Source organism: Halichoerus grypus, chromosome 12, assembly GCF_964656455.1.
Source record: "Halichoerus grypus chromosome 12, mHalGry1.hap1.1, whole genome shotgun sequence".
Lineage (NCBI taxonomy): Eukaryota > Metazoa > Chordata > Mammalia > Carnivora > Phocidae > Halichoerus > Halichoerus grypus.
The window spans coordinates 9,725,598-9,743,673 of NC_135723.1; the positions used below are offsets into that span (position 1 = coordinate 9,725,598).

At 38.3% G+C, this 18,076-nt stretch overlaps 1 protein-coding gene across 2 annotated transcripts in view; it reads right to left on the reverse strand.

The window, feature by feature from the left end:
* The window catches only part of STK17A (serine/threonine kinase 17a), a 40,912-nt gene that overhangs the window by 19,226 nt on the left and 3,610 nt on the right, over positions 1-18,076 (reverse strand). For both annotated transcript variants that reach the window (XM_036090715.2, XM_036090714.2), the window contains exon 2: positions 9,743-9,955. In XM_036090715.2, coding sequence (XP_035946608.2) covers positions 9,743-9,955 — 213 coding nt within the window. The remainder of the gene's footprint in view (positions 1-9,742; positions 9,956-18,076) is intronic.

Below are 18,076 nucleotides of genomic sequence, written 5' to 3' on the forward strand. Positions count from 1 at the left end.
TCCAAGGATGTATTTCAAATGAGACTATTAAAGAAGCTGCAAAGGCTAGCCTAGCCTTCAGTGACCAGCAAGACTTGCACACCCTCTGATACAGTCTGCAATCATCCCAGTTTACATCTGCTTAAATGTAAGCTTGACCCCATTAACTGTCATATTAATGAGTAGAACTAAACAAAATTATCCTAAAGAACAGTGTGCAACATTTAAAAGCATCTGTGAAGTACGGTTAACAGGATGTATAAGAACATTACCAACCACTTCACATGAAGTATCTTTCTTCACATAGAAGCCAGAGAAATGCTACAAGTTTTGTTGTGCCCTATCTTTTAACTACAGCAAGACGTCCACGGTTATATTATGGTATATTTACTTTAGTAGTGCTTATTTTCCACTACTTTAAAATTACCCAGAAATTGAGAAATTAACTTTACTATGAATTACATTTACAAAAACATCAATTCAAGAACTTTTCACAAAAAATTTTACACAGGAACTATTTTTATAAAACATATTAAGAACTTTTCATTTCAATGTTCTAGTGGCCCTTAGAAAGTTAAGGGATAAGAATCTTTTGATCAACATTACGCAGAGCCATGTACATGTCTGCAGGCTACGAGCAACTGTGTTTGCCGAGCTGCCTGCACCCGGGCGAGATCTTAGCCCCCAACCTCTGACGCCAAACATTCCTTTTGCTATCGAAACTAGCATATCCATTTCTACCTGCTTCGAGGCTCAGTTCAGATCTTTCCTCCCTCACTCTTCAAAATTAACAAATACCAATCAAATATGTTAGGTCCTTGTGCAATGTGCTATGGATAGAAAGATAAATTATAAATAAGTATCGAGACGCCTTGGGTGGCTCAGTTGGTTAAGCATGACCTGACCTTCGGCTCAGGTCATGATCCCAGGGTCCCGCACAGGGCTTCTCCCTCTGCCTGCCACTCCCCCTGCTTGTGTGTGGTCTCGCTCTTTCTCTGACACATAAATAAGTAAAATCTTTAAAATAAATAAATAAATAAGTATGGCTTATAACTTCAGGAAACACATTTTAAAGAATACATATGCGGGCGCCTGGGTGGCTCAGTCGTTAAGCGTCTGCCTTCAGCTCAGGTCATGGTCCCAGGGTCCTAGGATCGAGCCCCGCATCGGGCTCTCTGCTCCGTGGGAAGCCTGCTTCTCCCTCTCCCACTCCTCCTGCTTGTGTTTCCTCTCTCGCTGTGTCTCTCTCTCTCTGTCAAATAAATAAGATCTTTAAATAAAAAAAAAAATAAAATAAAATAAAGAATACATATGCATAAATATATATGGGTGTAAAATTATATATCAAGTGATTTGATAATTTAGCAACTGAGCAATTCATTGGAAAGGAGAAAAAAAAGCTTAGAAAAATGACATTTATTCTGAGACTTGTAGAAGGAATAGGAATCCACTAGATGAAATGGTTAAGAGCACATCCCAGGCATAGTGAACACAAGTAAGCAGGATGGTGTCAAAAATACATGATATGACTCACTAAAGGTTAAGTACCTACTTCCCCTTTCAGCCAAATGGCACAGAACTTACCCTCTAGCCATAAACAACTAGAAAATGAGCAAAGTATAAGAGCCAACTACTTTCAGACATGAGAACACAGGCAGTTCAGACCATGATCCCTTATAAGAGGGACACAAACAAGTTGAGCCCTACTCTCCCTGTCTTCCTACTTGGGAAGTAATTTATGGACCGTGGTACAGGATGGAGGAGAAGCCCAAGCAGAATACGGCGGCCTTACTAAACTGAAGACACAGACCAGGAATTTGACAAAGGTAATGAAGTTGGATTTCCAGAGGAGTGAGCTACACAGAGAAGGATCTCCAGACATCTGCTTAGCTGTATCCTGAAGTCTTAGACAAAATACTAATAGGGGCAAGCATAAGGGTGAAACTCTGTAAGGTCAAGCAAAGAACTGCTGGGAAATTAGAAGCTGAACAATTCTTAGCATTCACAGAGAACAGAATAAGATATTTGAATTTTGTCCAGTTGAAGTAGAAAAATCATGTGAACCACTTAGGCAGTCAGCAGCCCCCCGCCCGGCCCCAGAAGGGCCATACCTTAGTAGTAAGATTAAATAGCCTGTGAACTGCCCCAACAAAGCTGATTCACAAATAATTTAACTGACTGCCAAAATGAATGTCATCATTCTTTAACAGAAGATCATAAAATCCACTCAACACTGTGACATTCTAAATGTATGGCATCATTCCAAAAATTACCAGACATCTGAAAATGCCACAAATTACAATCCACAACTTATAGGAAAACAATAAAAACAGACCCAGAAAAAACAGAGATAATGGAATTGACAGATAAGGTATTATAAATATACTCAAAGATTTAAAGTAAAATATGAACATAATGAGAGAGAGAAAGAGAGAGAGGAGGGGTATGAAAAAGGACCAAATGGAACTTCTAGAGATAAAAAATAAAGTATCTAAAATGAAAACTGCACTGGATGGGCTTTATAGCATTGCACAAGAATCAGTGAATTTTAAGACATAGCAACAGAATTTTAAGACCTAGCAATTCAATCTTTAGAGAGGGAAAAAAAACCAATAGGACCCCCGGGACCTGAGTGATAATATCAAGCAGTTTAACAGATTGTAATTGAAGGAACAAGAGAAGAGAGGTGGTGGCAAATATTTTTTTAAATAATGGCTGAAAAATTCCCAAATCTGATAAAAACTGTAACCCCAAAGATCCAATCAAGTAGCTCAAAGTAAACCCCAAGCAGGGTAAACACAAAGCAAACCAAGGCACATTATGCTCAAATTACTGAATTACTGTCTTTTTATTTATTTATTTTATAAATAATTTATAGACACATTTATAAGGGAACCAAGAATCAATGCAGACTTCTTGTCATAAACAACACAAGGCAAATGACAATGCAATGATATCTTTAAGTGCTGAGAAAAGACAGTGTGTCTAAAATGCACGGTGAGGTTGGAAAAGGACTAGCAGGAGAGGAGGTAGAAGTCAGACAGAAAAACAAGAGATGAGGTCAGAACAATCTGCAATATCCTAGGTAAGGGCAATAATCGGTATATAATGCTAAATGTCTCTTTCTCCAGAAGCACTCCTTCCCTCCCAGGTAGCATAAAGCAGCACAACTCATGGCTAAAAGCTCTGGAATCACACACTCCCAGACTGAATCTTGGCTCTGCTATTTGCAGTGTGACCTCAGGTTGATTACTCCTCTGAAATTTTTTCTCATATAAAATCTTGTTCTAAAATTTACAAACAAACAAATTCAGTAAAGTTGCAGGATACAAAATCAATATACCAAAACCACTGTGTTTTTATACACTAACAATGAACTTTCAGAAAGAGAAATTAAGAAAACAATCCCATTTTCAATGGCATCAGAAAGAATAAAATACTTAGGAATAAATTTAACCCAGAAAGTGAAAGATCTGTACAATGAAAACCATATAAGACACTAATGAAAGAAATGAAAGAAGACACAAGTAAATGGAAAGATATACATACCATGCTCCTGGGCTGGAAGAATTAATACTGTTGAATAGTCCATACTATCCAAAGTAATCTATAGATTCAACACAATTCGTATCAAAATTCCAATGGCATTTTTCAGAGACACAGGAAAAAAAAATCCTAAAATTTGCATAGAACCGCAAAAGACCCTGAATAACAAAGGCAATCTTGAGAAACAACAAATCTGGATTTCAAAATATATTTCCGATTTCAAAATAAATTACAAAGTACTATTCAACTATTGAAAAGAATGAAATCTTGCCATTTGTGACAACACAGATAGACCTTGAAGGTATTATGCCAAGTGAAATGACAAATACCATATAATTTCACTCATATGTGGAATCTAAAAAAAAACAAAACAAATGAACAAACAAAACAAAATTCATAGATATAGAGAACATACTGGTGGTAACCAGAGGGGAAGTGGGGGGAGAGGTGGGCAAAATGGGTGAAGGGGGCCAATTACATGGAGATGGATGGTAACTAGACTTCAAGTGGTGATCACCTTAGTAGTACACACAGATGTCAAATTATGTTGTATACCTGAAGCTTACATAATGTTATATACCAATTTTACCCCAATTACAAAAAATTTCTTGTGGAAAAAACTGTGTGTGTGTGTGTGTGTATCAAAGCTATAGCAATAAAAATAGTATGGTATCGGCATAAAAACAGTTAAATCAATTCAAATTAAAAAAGAGATAGATCAATGGAACAGAAATAGAAATCCCAGAAATAAAACTATGCATAGATGGTCAATTAATTTATGAAAAAGGAGCCAAGAATATACAATGGGGAAAGGGCAGTCTCTTCAATAAATGTTTTTTAAAAAACTGGGTAGCTACATGCAAAAGAATGAAACAGGACCCTTATCTTACATCATGCACAAAAGTCAACTCAAAGTAGATTAATGATTTGAATATAAGACCTGAACTATAAAACTCCCAGGAGAAAACATAAGCTGTAAGCTCCTTGACATCAGTCTTGGCAATTTTCTTGGTTTGACAACAAAAGCAAAAATAAACAAGTGGGGCTACATCAAATTAAGAAGCTTCTGCTCAGCAAAGAAAACCATCAACAAAATGAAAATCAACCTATGGAATGGGAGAAAATACTTGCAAATCATATATCTGATAAGGGCTTAATATCCCAAGTATATAAAGAACTCATGCAGCCAATCTGATTAAAAAATGGGTTGAGAAATTAAACAGACCATTTTCCCAAAGAAGACATATAAATGGCCAACAGGTGCATGAAAAGGTTCTCAACATCGCTAATCATCAGGGAAAGGCAAAGCAAAGCCACAACTGGGTATCATCTCATACCTGTTAGGATGGCTATCATCAAAAAGAGACATGTGTTGGCAAAGATGTGGAGAAAAGGGAATCCTTGGGCACTGCTAGTGGGAATGTAGAGTGGTGCGGCCAGTACGGAAAACAGTATGGGGGCGCCTGGGGGGCTCAGGCCAGTAAGCGTCTGCCTTCGGCTCAGGTCATGATCCCAGGGTTCTGGGATAGAGTCCTGCATGGGGCTCCCTGTTCAGTGGGGAGCCTGCTTCTCCCTCTCCTTCTATTGCTCCCCCTGCTTTTGCTCTCTTGCTCTGTCAAATAAATAAAATCTTTAAAAAAGAAAACAGTATGGAGTTCATCAAAGAATTAAGAATAGAACTTCCATATGATCTAGCAATCCCACTTCTGGTATATATACAAAAGAAATGAAAACAGAATCTCAAAAAGATTTACACTCCCATGTTCACTGAAGCATTAATCACAATAGCCAAGATACGAAAACACCTAAGCGTCCATGAATGGATGAATGGAAGAATGGACAAAGAAGAAGTTATACATATAATGGGATATTATTCAGCCATAGAAACATATTCCACTTACATGTGGAATCTAAAAAAGCAAAGCTCCTAGCAACAGAGACTAGAATGGTGGTTACCAGTGGGTGGGGAGATGGAGGAAAAGGAGATATTGGTCAAAGGGAACAAACTTCCAGTTACAAGACAAGTAAGTTCTGGAGATTTAATGTACAGCACAGTGGTGATAGTTAATAATACTGTATTATATACTTGAAAGTTGCTAAGAGAGTAAATCTTAAATGCTCTTACCACACACACACACACACACACACACACACAGTAATCACATGACCTGCTGCAGGTGTAAGCTAATGCTCTGGTGGTAATCATTACACAATACATAAGGGTATCAAATCCACATATTCTACACCTCAGACTTACAAAATGTTTTATGTCAACTATGTCTCAATAAAGCTGGAAAAAATTTTAAAAATAAAACAAATAATGTATATAAAGCATATAAATAATTTACATAAAGCTGGCTGAAAGACTCAGCATAGTGCCTGGCACACAGTAAATTCTTAACACGAATATTATACTTTGTGTTCCCACAGCAACTAGCAAGCATTTCTAGTGAACACCAACACTGCCACCATCATTTTTCTCTCCTTCACTAAACCTGTAGCACCTGGAGGGAAGAGGCTATGCTGTTTGTACTTCTATACCACCAGCACCAATTAGCACCTAGTGCACATGGAGGATACTTAAGTGTATGTGAAATGCGTTAGTGACACGGTGAACATAAACCTGCCTGTTTCCCTAACAACAATCTATGGATGTGGCCAAGAATTTTGATATCTCAATATCTAAAAATTTATTTCTAAGACTTTACCTTCAAACAAAAAGTAGAACACATTTTTAGCCAAATCATATTGATCTGTGGTTCTAAAACCATGATCACTGAATCAAAAGAAGCCACCAAAGATTTCTAAGCAAGGGAATAGTATCACCACATCTACGTCTTAGTTACCTAACAGAAGCCTGCGGAACATCCTAGAATTGAAGCCAGGGTGATCAGCCAAGAAGCTACTGAGAGTCCATGGGAGAGACAATGAGGACCCAAAACAGAGGAGAAACAGCAAGTACCAAGAAAAAGGGATGCAGGGGTGAGGCTTAAGTGGAAGACTTGGTAATTTATTATATACGTGCTTTTAAAGGAGATAAGGGAAATGAGGATAGAGTCAAGGTTTCTAGCCTGAGCTATGAAATTAATGGGGTTAACAATGGAAATGGGGAACAAGAGAAAAACAGGCATTATCAGGGCAATGCAGGAGTGCACACATATTGATCCTGAATTGATAATGACGTGTGGTTGGATACAGAGATATGCAGTAGGCAGTTAGAACTTAGAAGGTCCAAGGTTGGAGACAAAGATTTGGAAAAAATCACATGTAAATAATAGCTGAAGCCACAAACACAGACTGTTATCAGAGTAAATGTACAGAATATAAATATATGACAAGAACAACACTAATGAACTCTGGGGAGCACTTGTGTTCATATAGTAGAAGCAGGGTAAAAGGCTGTGACAGAGTTAAAAAACAAAAAAAGAGGACCCTGAAAGCCAAGAAAGAACATCATTTCAAGAAAGGTATAATAAAGTGTTTAGAGAAAGTAAGAAGTGGAGTGAACACTAAAAAGAGGAGACAGATTTTGGCAAACAGGGTTTGAGAAGAGCAGGTGCGGCAGAATGAAGAGTGATGGCGGATGCATGGAACGGCGAAGAACAAAACGGACTAGAAGGTGAGGAAAGCTGTAAATTCAGCCTGCTCCTTTAAAAAGTACAGCAGTAAAGGAAAGAGCAAGCCAGGACCATGGTTTAAAGACAGTCAAAGCTGAGGGAAAGGAATTTTAGGATAAGAGAGACAGCAACACTGGAAGACAAGGGAAAAGAACCGCCTTGGAAGAGGGGCTGAAAAGCCGACAGAGGTCAGTGAACTGATTTAAAGACAAAACAATGGCCCTAGAAAAGGAAGGAAGAGAATTAAAGAGCCCAAGTTAAGGTCTCAGCCTCAGAGTTAAGCAGTGGAAACTTCGAACAGAAGGGAAGGGGTGAGGGACGCCGAGGGAGGGTGCCTGCTGGTAGGTATCTGAGAAAAGATGCAAAGTGGTGATGTAGGAAGTGTGTTAAAAGTTTTGAGTAGATCCTGGCGGGGGAGGAGGGGGGGTGGGGGTGGGGACGACACATTAAAAGAATGAGAGATTAGGTAAAGAATGACCCAACGACAGCGAAAGCCCATCTGAGGACCCTTCACGCTTGTAACAAGCAGGTCAGAGATGACACAAATCTTCCCCAGTGTGCGGGAGGCAGCAGAGGCTGGGGTTGCAAACTGGCCAAAGGACTTGCCGAGGAAGACGAGGAGGAAGAAGGAAATAATGCGAGGTGCTGGCGAGAGGTCAGCCAAACTAACTACTGAGAAGAAAGGGCATCACGGGAAAGAAAAAAGGCAGGGGCTGGCTGAAAGACAGGGGACCTGAGAAGAGCTCAGGATTAAAGGCTGAAGAGCAGGTTTGGTGAGAACAGGAGAGGAATCTGGTCAGAGAATAATACTTCACAAAGTCTTTTCTAGAATCAACTTCTAATTCTGCCTTGATCCTCTCCAAAACAAACTGGAAACCAAAAACCTAGGTAAGCAGGGCATTTATATATGAGATTCCTAAACCAGCTTTTTTTTTTTTTAAGTTAGAAAACAACTTTATTCAGGTATGATCCACATGTACAACATTTGTTACCCATCCCATCATTTTTAATATTTTTCCGATTATAATTAAAAATACTGTGTGAAACACTTTTGTACTTCTCACTGTTCACATTTTATAATTCCTTTAGAAGGGATTCCTAGAAGTGAAATTACGGAATTAAAATTTATGAACACGATGCTCTTGAGTTAATTATCAAGAGGAAGCCACTATTTTAGCCATCCAGAATTTGCTTTCTACAAATTCTTAAATTTTTTAAAAACAATACTACACACATTTTTTAACTTTTTTCTTTTTAACAATATTAAAAAAAAATCCATGTCGAAACATTTAGATCCACCTTAGCTTTTTTTAAATGACTGCACAGTAACTCACTTTGTGACATTATCACTTACTTAACCAACCAACCCCTCTCTATTAAACGATTAGGTTATTTCTTTTTTGCTACATTAAAAAAAAAACTTCACTAAATATTTTCTAACACATCTTTGCCCAACTGCCTGATTATTGCCTTGTGAAAAAATATGTAAGTGAAATTGCCGGATTAAAGAGTGTTGCGGGTTTTTTTTTTTTTAAGTTTTTGATACGTAAGTCCAGTCTGTCCTCCAGGGAAGTTGCACCAATGAATACTCCACTCCCCCCTGTAGTATAAATCCGATGGTTCAGCCCATGAATATCACTTTCTCTTTATGATTTTTGCCACTCTTATAAGGGGAAATTGAAAACTTATTTTCAAATTTAATCATAAAAATCGTAAGAATCAATATTTTTCATGTACATATAGGCCATTTATATATATGTATGTCTATGTGGAATTTCTCTTCATATCTGTTAAAGAGAAAAGCACAGGCCCAAAATGGTATCACTTAGACCAAATCCCCAAACTGGGGCTTAATACCTACGCTCACTGCAGTTTCAACCGCCCCCAGAAGTGTAAGTCTTAACCAGTCAGTCAGAAAATTTCTGACCAACATCAGTGGGGAATCTCACATGGGCCCTATCCATCCCCCCAAAAGAAGATGAGGTAATGCACCTAATAAGACCCCCTGCCCTTCCCACAAGGGAAGGTGATCTTGCCTGAAACAATCCTTTCTTTTCTTTTGCTAGTAACTTTTTGCCACACCCTCCTTCCTAGAAAAACTGTCCATTTTGTACAGCTCCTTGGAGCTGCCCTCCACTAGAGGAAAACAGGATTTCTTAAGAAGAAAAAACTTCATTTTCCAAAGCTGTTTCCTATACCGTCTCTACTTACTCAAATGAAAACATGGTATGAATCAAAACAATTGTTTCTGAAAGAAGGGAGATTATTAACTCAGACTATATGAACATGTAAGGGATTGTAACATGTCTCTTATTTTAGTATTACCGTGTTACCACTTACTTTCTGAAGAATGCCTCTAATAAGAACATAAGAGAACTTTACTATCAGAAGAATTTCATTAAAGAATAAAAATAAAAAGTCTAATATACATGCATTCTTATTAATCTGGTATTTTCCAAGTTAAAAAGAGAAACACATGAAAAAGTTCTGGAAAGTCTTCAGATTTCCAGAGCCAGGCTGCAACAACGTATCACAGATGACTAGCATCCTATAAAGTGTGGACTATCAAACAAACTTTATCTAAGGAAAACAATACTTACTATTCCAGAACTAAGATCATTTCTGATGGAGTTTCATAGACTTCATGTAAATTAATGACCCATGGATTGTCCTGTGCTAGTTCAAGAACTGCAATCTCATGAATTATTTCCATCCGACAATCTTGACCTTTTCTTCTTTTTCTCATGAACTTTGCTGCGAATTCTTTTCCAGAATCTTTCTTTATACATTTCCTCACCACTGCAAATTTCCCCCTAGAATTAAACAAAAACATTCACTGTTAAACTTGACAACTTTCTAGAAATGGTAAATTTTAATAAGATTTCCAAATATTCATCAGTGGATATTCAAATTTAGACCATAATTCAAACACAAATGCAGCATTGTCACTTAGGAATTTAATAGGTACATCTATAACCAAATAAAATGTAACTGGTAAACTTGCAAAATTCCTTCTGAATAGAGAATAACCAAATATTAAGGTCAATATTTTTTGCAGTTATACATAAACTATTTTTTTTACACATTTATACAGAAGAATGATTTAAATCTTGAAAAAAGGCATTTGACTTGTTAAGAGAAACTGGTTATCAGAATTCCTAAAAGGACTGAATTGACTCTAATACTATATCGCCTTTCAAAACTATAAAAGTTAGGGATCTCATTTATGTATTTCAACTACAGCATCAGCTGGAAAGGTCTAGTTTTCCTATAAAGACAGATACAACAAGCATTATTGATACGCTACACTATCATTTGTTATTAAACTAATAAGTGAGTCACAGGGGAGTCAGTATAACAAACTAAGCAAATTAAGGCTATGAGCTCTAGAATTAGATGTGAGTTTGAATCCCACAAATAGTTCTGCAGCTCACTTGGGCAATTCATTTAACATTTTTAAATCTCATCGACCTTATCTGTAAAAGAGGACACCCCAGAATCCACTTCACAGGGTTGTGTGAGAATTCAAGTATATAATACATATCAATTGCTTAACATGGGACTTGCCACATAAGTGCTAAATGAAATATTGTTAATCAAACAAATCATTAATTTGCGATAGTCATCACCCAAAAATACCCAATCTTTAAGTTGGAAGGCAGCTTAGAAATCACAGTATTTTTTAATACCTAATGCCAAATGCCAATGTCAGTGTTTTCTTTCAAACTGTAAGGCTGTCTCTTCCACTCCTGGGTGCATATTATTATTATTTTTATTATTATGTTATGTTAATCACCATACATTACATCATTAGTTTTTGATGTAGTGTTCCATGATTCATTGTTTGCGTATAACACCCAGTGCTCCATGCAGAACATGCCCTCTTTAATACCCATCACCAGGCTAACCCATCCCCCCAACCCCTTCCCCTCTAGAACCCTCAGTTTGTTTCTCAGAGTCCATAGTCTCTCATGGTTCGTCTCCCCCTCTGATTTCCCCCCTTCATTCTTCCTCTCCTGCTATCTTCTTCTTCTTCTTTTTTTTTTTTTAACATATAATGTATTATTTGTTTCAGAGGTACAGGTCTGTGATTCAACAGTCTTACACAATTCACAGCGCTCACCATAGCACATACCCTCCCCAATGTCTATCACCCAGCCACCCCATCCCTCCCAACCCCCACCACTCCAGCAACCCTCAGTTTGTTTCCTGAGATTAAGAATTCCTCATATCAGTGAGGTCATATGATACATGTCTTTCTCTGATTGACTTATTTCGCTCAGCATAATACCCTCCAGTTCCATCCACGTCGTTGCAAATGGCAAGATTTCATTCCTTTTGATGGCTGCATAATATTCCATTGTATATATATACCACATCTTCTTTATCCATTCATCTGTCGATGGACATCTTGGCTCTTTCCACAGTTTGGCTATTGTGGATATTGCTGCTATAAACATTGGGGTGCACGTACCCCTTCGGATCCCTACATTTGTATATTTGGGGTAAATACTCAGTAGTGCAATTGCTGGATCGTCTGGGTGCATATTATTTTAATACGATTTTCATTACAAGCCTAAAGTGAAGGGCTGTTAAGTCTGGGCCTTTTGCTGAGCAGTACACAAAGACCTTTCTCTTCCAAATACCAATCTGTCGGGTATTGACCGAAGCTAAGGATCTGTTAACTGCCACTCCCTTGTCCCATTTTTTTTTTTTTTAAAGATTTTTATTTATTTAACAGAGAGAGAGAGAGCACAAGTAAGCAGAGTGGCAGGCAGAGGGAGAGGGAGAAGCAGGCTCTCCACTGAGCAGGGAGCCCGATGCGGGGCTCGATCCCAGGACCCTGGGATCATGACCTGAGCCGAAGGCAGCCGCTTAACCGACTGAGCCACCAGGCGCTCCTCCCATTTTTTTTTTTTTTTTTTAAGATTTTATGTATTTGAGAGAGAGGGAGAGAGAAAGTACAAGTGGGGCGGGGGGAGGGGCAGGACCCAGGACCCCGGGATCATGACCTGAGCCAAAGGCAGATGCTTAACCGACTGAGTCACCCAGGTGCCCCTCCTTTTTCCAATTTCAATCATTCCTCATCCCCATAAAGGTTTTGAACACTTTCTCATTATTACAGCTCATCAGAACTGCTGATAAGACGTGTCAACCAAATCTGAAGCAACTCCCCCAAGTATAATCAGATCAAAGGGTTACATCATTATTATTTTGTTGATCTTGGTATAATACAACCTAACATTTGCTTTTTAAAAAAACCTGACAGGTTTTTCATATTTCATATTGAGCTGGTAAATAAACCACCTAGATCTTTTTCCTTTTGAATTTTTTCAAGCCAGCATCCTCATATTTTTAAAATACCATTTTTGTTTGTTTGGTTTTTAAAGACTTATTTGAGAGAGAGAGAGAGAGAGAGAGAGTGCACAGGGAAGGGACAGAGGGAGAGGGAGAGGGAATTCCAAGCAGACTCCACACTGAGCACAGAGTGCTACATGATGCTCAATCCCACCATCCTGAGATCATGACCTGAGCAGAAACCAAGAGTTGCACGCTTAACCAACTGAGTCATCCAGGTGCCCCAATTTTTAAAATGTTTTAAAAAAATTAAAGGCAAGGCTTTCATGTTCTGTTAAATTTTAATTTTTAGGTTCGGACCCAGCATTCTAGACTACTAATGTAATTTTGAGTACTAATTCTTCCTTCCTAGCTACTGTTAACCACAAATATATTTTTCATGCACTCTATACTTTTGTAACCACACTAATAAAAATGTTAAAGGATATATCCTTAGGCATATCTGTGAACATACTTACTCACATTAGTAACAATCTACCTAACAGCACCCTTGTTCAGATCAAAGTTCTTCTTGTTCACAAAAATGTGAAAGACTTCCATAGATGCTTAGAGGGATTAAATCATAAACCTATTCATCACAGACTAATGCCTTTTATTTTACCCCACAAAATCATTAGACTAATATCTCCATCAAGTTTTAAAAGGTTCCTAATGACCACTGGGTTCTTTTGAGAACAAAAATCATAGATACTAAAAGAATCAGGGGCGCCTGGGTGGCTCAGTCAGTTAAGCGTCTGCCTTCAGCTCAGGTCATGATCTCAGGGTCCTGGGATCAAGCCCCACATTGGGCTCCCTGCTCAGTAGGGAGTCTGCTTCTCCCTCTCCCTCTGCCCCTCACTTTTGCTTGCTCTCTCTTTCTCTCAAATAAATAAAATCTTTTTTTAAAAAATAAAAGAATCAAATTATTAATATGTCAGAAGTTTCAAAAGAAGAGAAAAAAAGAGGAAGTTTCATTTATAAAAAACTGACCAACATATCTAATTGACAGCAAGCATGTTCCTGGTAAATTAGAAATGACTCCGCTGAACTGCTCTCAAAATATTCCCCCATCAAACACACAAATGTTTACTGTTCACACACTTAACATTCCAGGCAATACAGTACTCTGCACTAAATAAAACACTACTTAATATCTGGCCTGAATGCGTATTTTTGAATAGATGGGAAGACAAATGACTCAAAAGAGAAAGGGATTCATACACATTGCAAACCTACAAACTCTGGGAGCCCTTGTTACAGAAAAGCTATTGCTAAATTCAGGAACCAGAGACAAATACAGGAAAGAGCCCCATACTTATTAATTCAACATCTGGGGCCATACAACCATTTCTTAGGGTCATCAGCACAATTCCCATGGCTCTCCACCCACACCAATGACTACTCTTAACACCACCTTTGTTTTTGTGGAAGCACTCCTCACAGTTTTAGGTTTATTCTTTCTTTCCACCCTGTCATGCACTATATTGGGAGTCAGCAAACTTTTCTGTAGAGGGGCAGATAGCAAATATTTTTGGTCTTGCTGGTCTCTGTCGCCACTAGGCAAGTCTGCTTTGTAAAATGAAAGCATAGACAAAAGGTAAATGAATGGGTGGATCTGGGTTTTAAAAAACAAAACAAAACTTTATGGACACTGAAATATGAATTTCATATAATTTCCATGTTATTAAACATTACTCTTCTGATCTTTTCAACCATTTACAAATATAAAAATCATTCTATATAGCTCATGAGCCTTACAAAAATAGGTGGCCAGCAGCAGTTTGTCAACCCCTGCATTATCCCACACCGAAGCAAGTCGTCCATCATTCTGATACCGAAACTGACAGCAAGAGCAGCAGATCATGATGGTTTTGAGGAAACTTGTATTGCCTTCATCTCTAAATGACTGGTGCAATGGGCGGAGAACTCTTGAAACTACTCAAGGAAGACTCCAAAGGAGATAAAAAGAGATTTCTGAAACTGTTCCTTGTGTAGAGCAACAGAGTACACAGAAATGTGAGATTCAGTATTCAAGGTGCCGAGTCCTAGTGAACACATTAAGAATCACATCATCACAGTGTCTAAATTCCACACCCCACAAGGATTCCAATATGCATGTTTTACCACAGCTTCAGGGCACAAATCATGACTGTATCTAAACTCTGAATTTTAGGTTACTTAGGCAAAAGCATAAAATAAAGTTTTCTCCAGACACTAGTGGCCACAGTTAATATACAGACTTGAGGCTGATGAGGTTCAAAGGGCGTAAGATGTTTGTTTAACATCTACTTTCTTTACTGATTTAGCCAAAATTCTTCCTGGACTACATAGTTATTACATTTTTCTGAGTTCTTCATCCATTTCACAAAAATCTATAGTTCACTATTACACACTAAACTGACAACTCAGGTCTGCATTAAACAGTTCTGGGGGGATATCAAAAATCAATTTCAGAACTACTTAATGATAATACATTGCAGAGCAGTGGGGAAGTAAGATATATCAACAAATAAGAGGAAGGACATCTGAGTTAGACCCACCAGTCCAAGCCTCCTAAGAACAAAGACTAGATTTTAGTCACCTTCGCATTGCCAAGGCCTAACTTACAAAGCTTAGGAAGGTGTGGTGAGCATCTTTAAGAAGTATGACATGCTAAGGAGTTTGGGCTTTCTCAGGGTAAAAATGGGTACCTGTTAGAATTTTTAAAATAATTGTTTTTAAAAGATAATTCTGATAGTGTTATGAAGAATATATTGCAAAATCTTAACTAGAAACTAGGGAAACCCATAAAATAATTCAGGGTAGTGGGTCTCAACCAAAACAGCAGTGTAGAGGCTAGGAAAAGATGATGCATTTAAAAGAGGGTCAAGGTTCATTAGCACTCCTTGGCAGATGGAATTTTAGGCAGAGATGAGGGGAAAAGGGAAAAGTGGAAGCAGAGGATGACTTGTAGTACTGGATAAATGTGGTACCATGAACTGACAGACTGATTGTAAGAACGGTAACAGGTTTGGATGGGTTTATACATGTATTATATTGTTTAAATTGGTCTGACATAGTACAATTTGCTGCACTATGCCTGTCTCCCTAGCTAGGCTATGAGTTCCCTAGCTAGACCTCACTTATCATTCATCTTTGTATCTCCACAGTGCCCTGCACATGGCCAGTGCTCAAAAAGGATATCAGATAAGCACCCTGAATATATACAACTGTTCCTGTTATCTAGTAAGTTAAAGTTCTATGGCAACTTAACCTCATGAAGTTTAATATTTTAACCACATCACACTACTTGCTATTCACTCTTTCACTGAATTTTTCGGCCACTGTGCTTATTTGTATTATTGCCAATGGCTGGAGGAGTATCTTTCATCACTACTACTGAAATTCCATCCATTCCTTAAGGCTCAGCTCAAATGTTATTTTCCCCATAAAACTTTCCCATGTGACATGTCACCCTGTTGATAAAGGGAGTAGTGACTGATTTGTTACATTTGAGAATAACTGCCAGATCCTAGCAAAGTGCCTCACGTGCTTATAACATTTACTTAAGAGCACTGGAGTGTTATTAAATATAAGACCTTCAATGCAAGAAAGACCTAGAACAGATTTTACCTGTCTTCCTTACCTCTGAAAGGAAAACAGCAAAACCCAAAATATCTGTTGACCCTAAGTGTAAAAATCAGTAAGTCCATCAGATCAGCTATCAGCATGAGTGACAAGAACAGGCAGGGCTTTAAAAGACAGACTATTTTGAATTCTGGCTAGTAACTGCATAATCTTAGGCAATTTACTCAACCTTTCTGAGCCTGAATTCCTCGTCTGTAAGATTAGGTTGATGGCACTTACCCTTGTAACAAGATAGTAAATACTAAAAAAATTACATCTCTACAGCGTATAGCATTCAGCAAATGATCAGTAATCAGTAGCTATTTTTATTGTTTGAGGCACAAACTTCAGGATCTATGATAATGACAGTAATTTGTAAAAAAGAATCCTAGAACAGAAGAGTTTTGAAGGTGGTCTAACTTGAACTCTCTACTTGATGCAAAATTTCCCTCAATATATGTAGTTCCTTCTTCTTCACCCGAATAAGTAAATCAATGGCTATAGCTACTTAGCTTTCTAATGCACTTGGTTCAATAATCCGATTTTATAAACTTTTGTTACATATAGCTTTATAAAGAGGCTGAAACTCATTAAATCCTTAAGTTTATGTATTTTATTTTTTTATACTTGATCTTAGCCAAAAGGCTAAGAAGCGATTGTATTTTATTTTTTTAAAGATTTTGAGAGATGGCGTGCACGCATGTGGGCGTGCGCACAAATGGGGGGAGGGGCAGAGGGAGAGGGTGATGTAGACTCCCCGCTGAGTGGACAGCCTGATGCAGGGCTCCATCCCAGGACCCTGGGATCATGACCTGAGCCAAAGGCAGACACTTAACTGACTGAGCCACCCAGGCACACCAAGTTTATGTATATTTTAAATTAAGATTTAAATAAGTCCCAACTTTTCAAAATTAAAACAGTTGACTCAATGAATTACCTGCCTTAGAACTTCCTAAGTAACCCTATTGCTGAACCACAAACATAGCCAATTTTTTTTTAATCCAAAAATACCAGATTACACACAACTGTTGGTAAATACTCTTCAAAGAAATCTTAAATAATATCCATCCTAAAACAAGGCAATTTCTACATGGACAATATTACTTACCAAGGGTCTTATTTATTTTTTTAGATTTATTTATATGAGAGAGAGGGTGGGGGGCCGGGGGGGGGTGGGCAGAGGAAGGGGAGAGAGAGAATCCTTAAACAGACTCCCCACTGAGCATAGCGCCCTATGCAGGGCTGGATCTCAAGACCCTGAGATCATGACCTGAGTGGAAATCAAGAGTCAACAGCTCAACCGTCTGAGCCAGCCACATGCCCCAGAAGGGTCTTAATTTCCAAAGAAACTATGAATTACAATTTATGACACATGCTCAAGTAGTTGTAAGGTACAAAAACCTGAGGCCATTATTTACAGCCATGAATCCAGGTAAAGAACATACAGTTCCTGAAATATACCTGCCCTCCTTCAGCTTGAACATTCTCTTATTGTCTGATAAAAATCCTTCCTTGTTCCTGTTACTCTCAACTGCTCTGAAGAGAAAGAGATGCAACATCCCTATCTACCAAAAGGCCCAACTGAAGAGGCAACTATAGGACACAGAAGTTTCATAGGGTTTGCCCCAACATGGAACTCATGTCCTCTCATAAAAACTATGAGAAATTGCTTCAGCTACAAGACAGACTGCAGATTATTCTTTGAGAAATATCTGACATATAATAGAAGGGATTTCAAAGAGTTCCAGCTCAGTAGTCTTTCATAAGACTCAATCAATCTCTGCCTTGGTTTTCTCATTGAAAGTGGGACTTCCCAGGGCCACCTGGGTGGCTCAGTCAGTTAAGTGTCTGCCTTAGGCTCAGGTCAGGATCCCAGGGTCTTGGGATTGAGCCTCATGTCCAGCTCCCTGATCAGCTGGGAGCCTGCTTCTTCCTCTCCCTCTGCAGCTCCCCCTGCTTGAGCTCTCTCAATACATAAATAAAATCTTAAA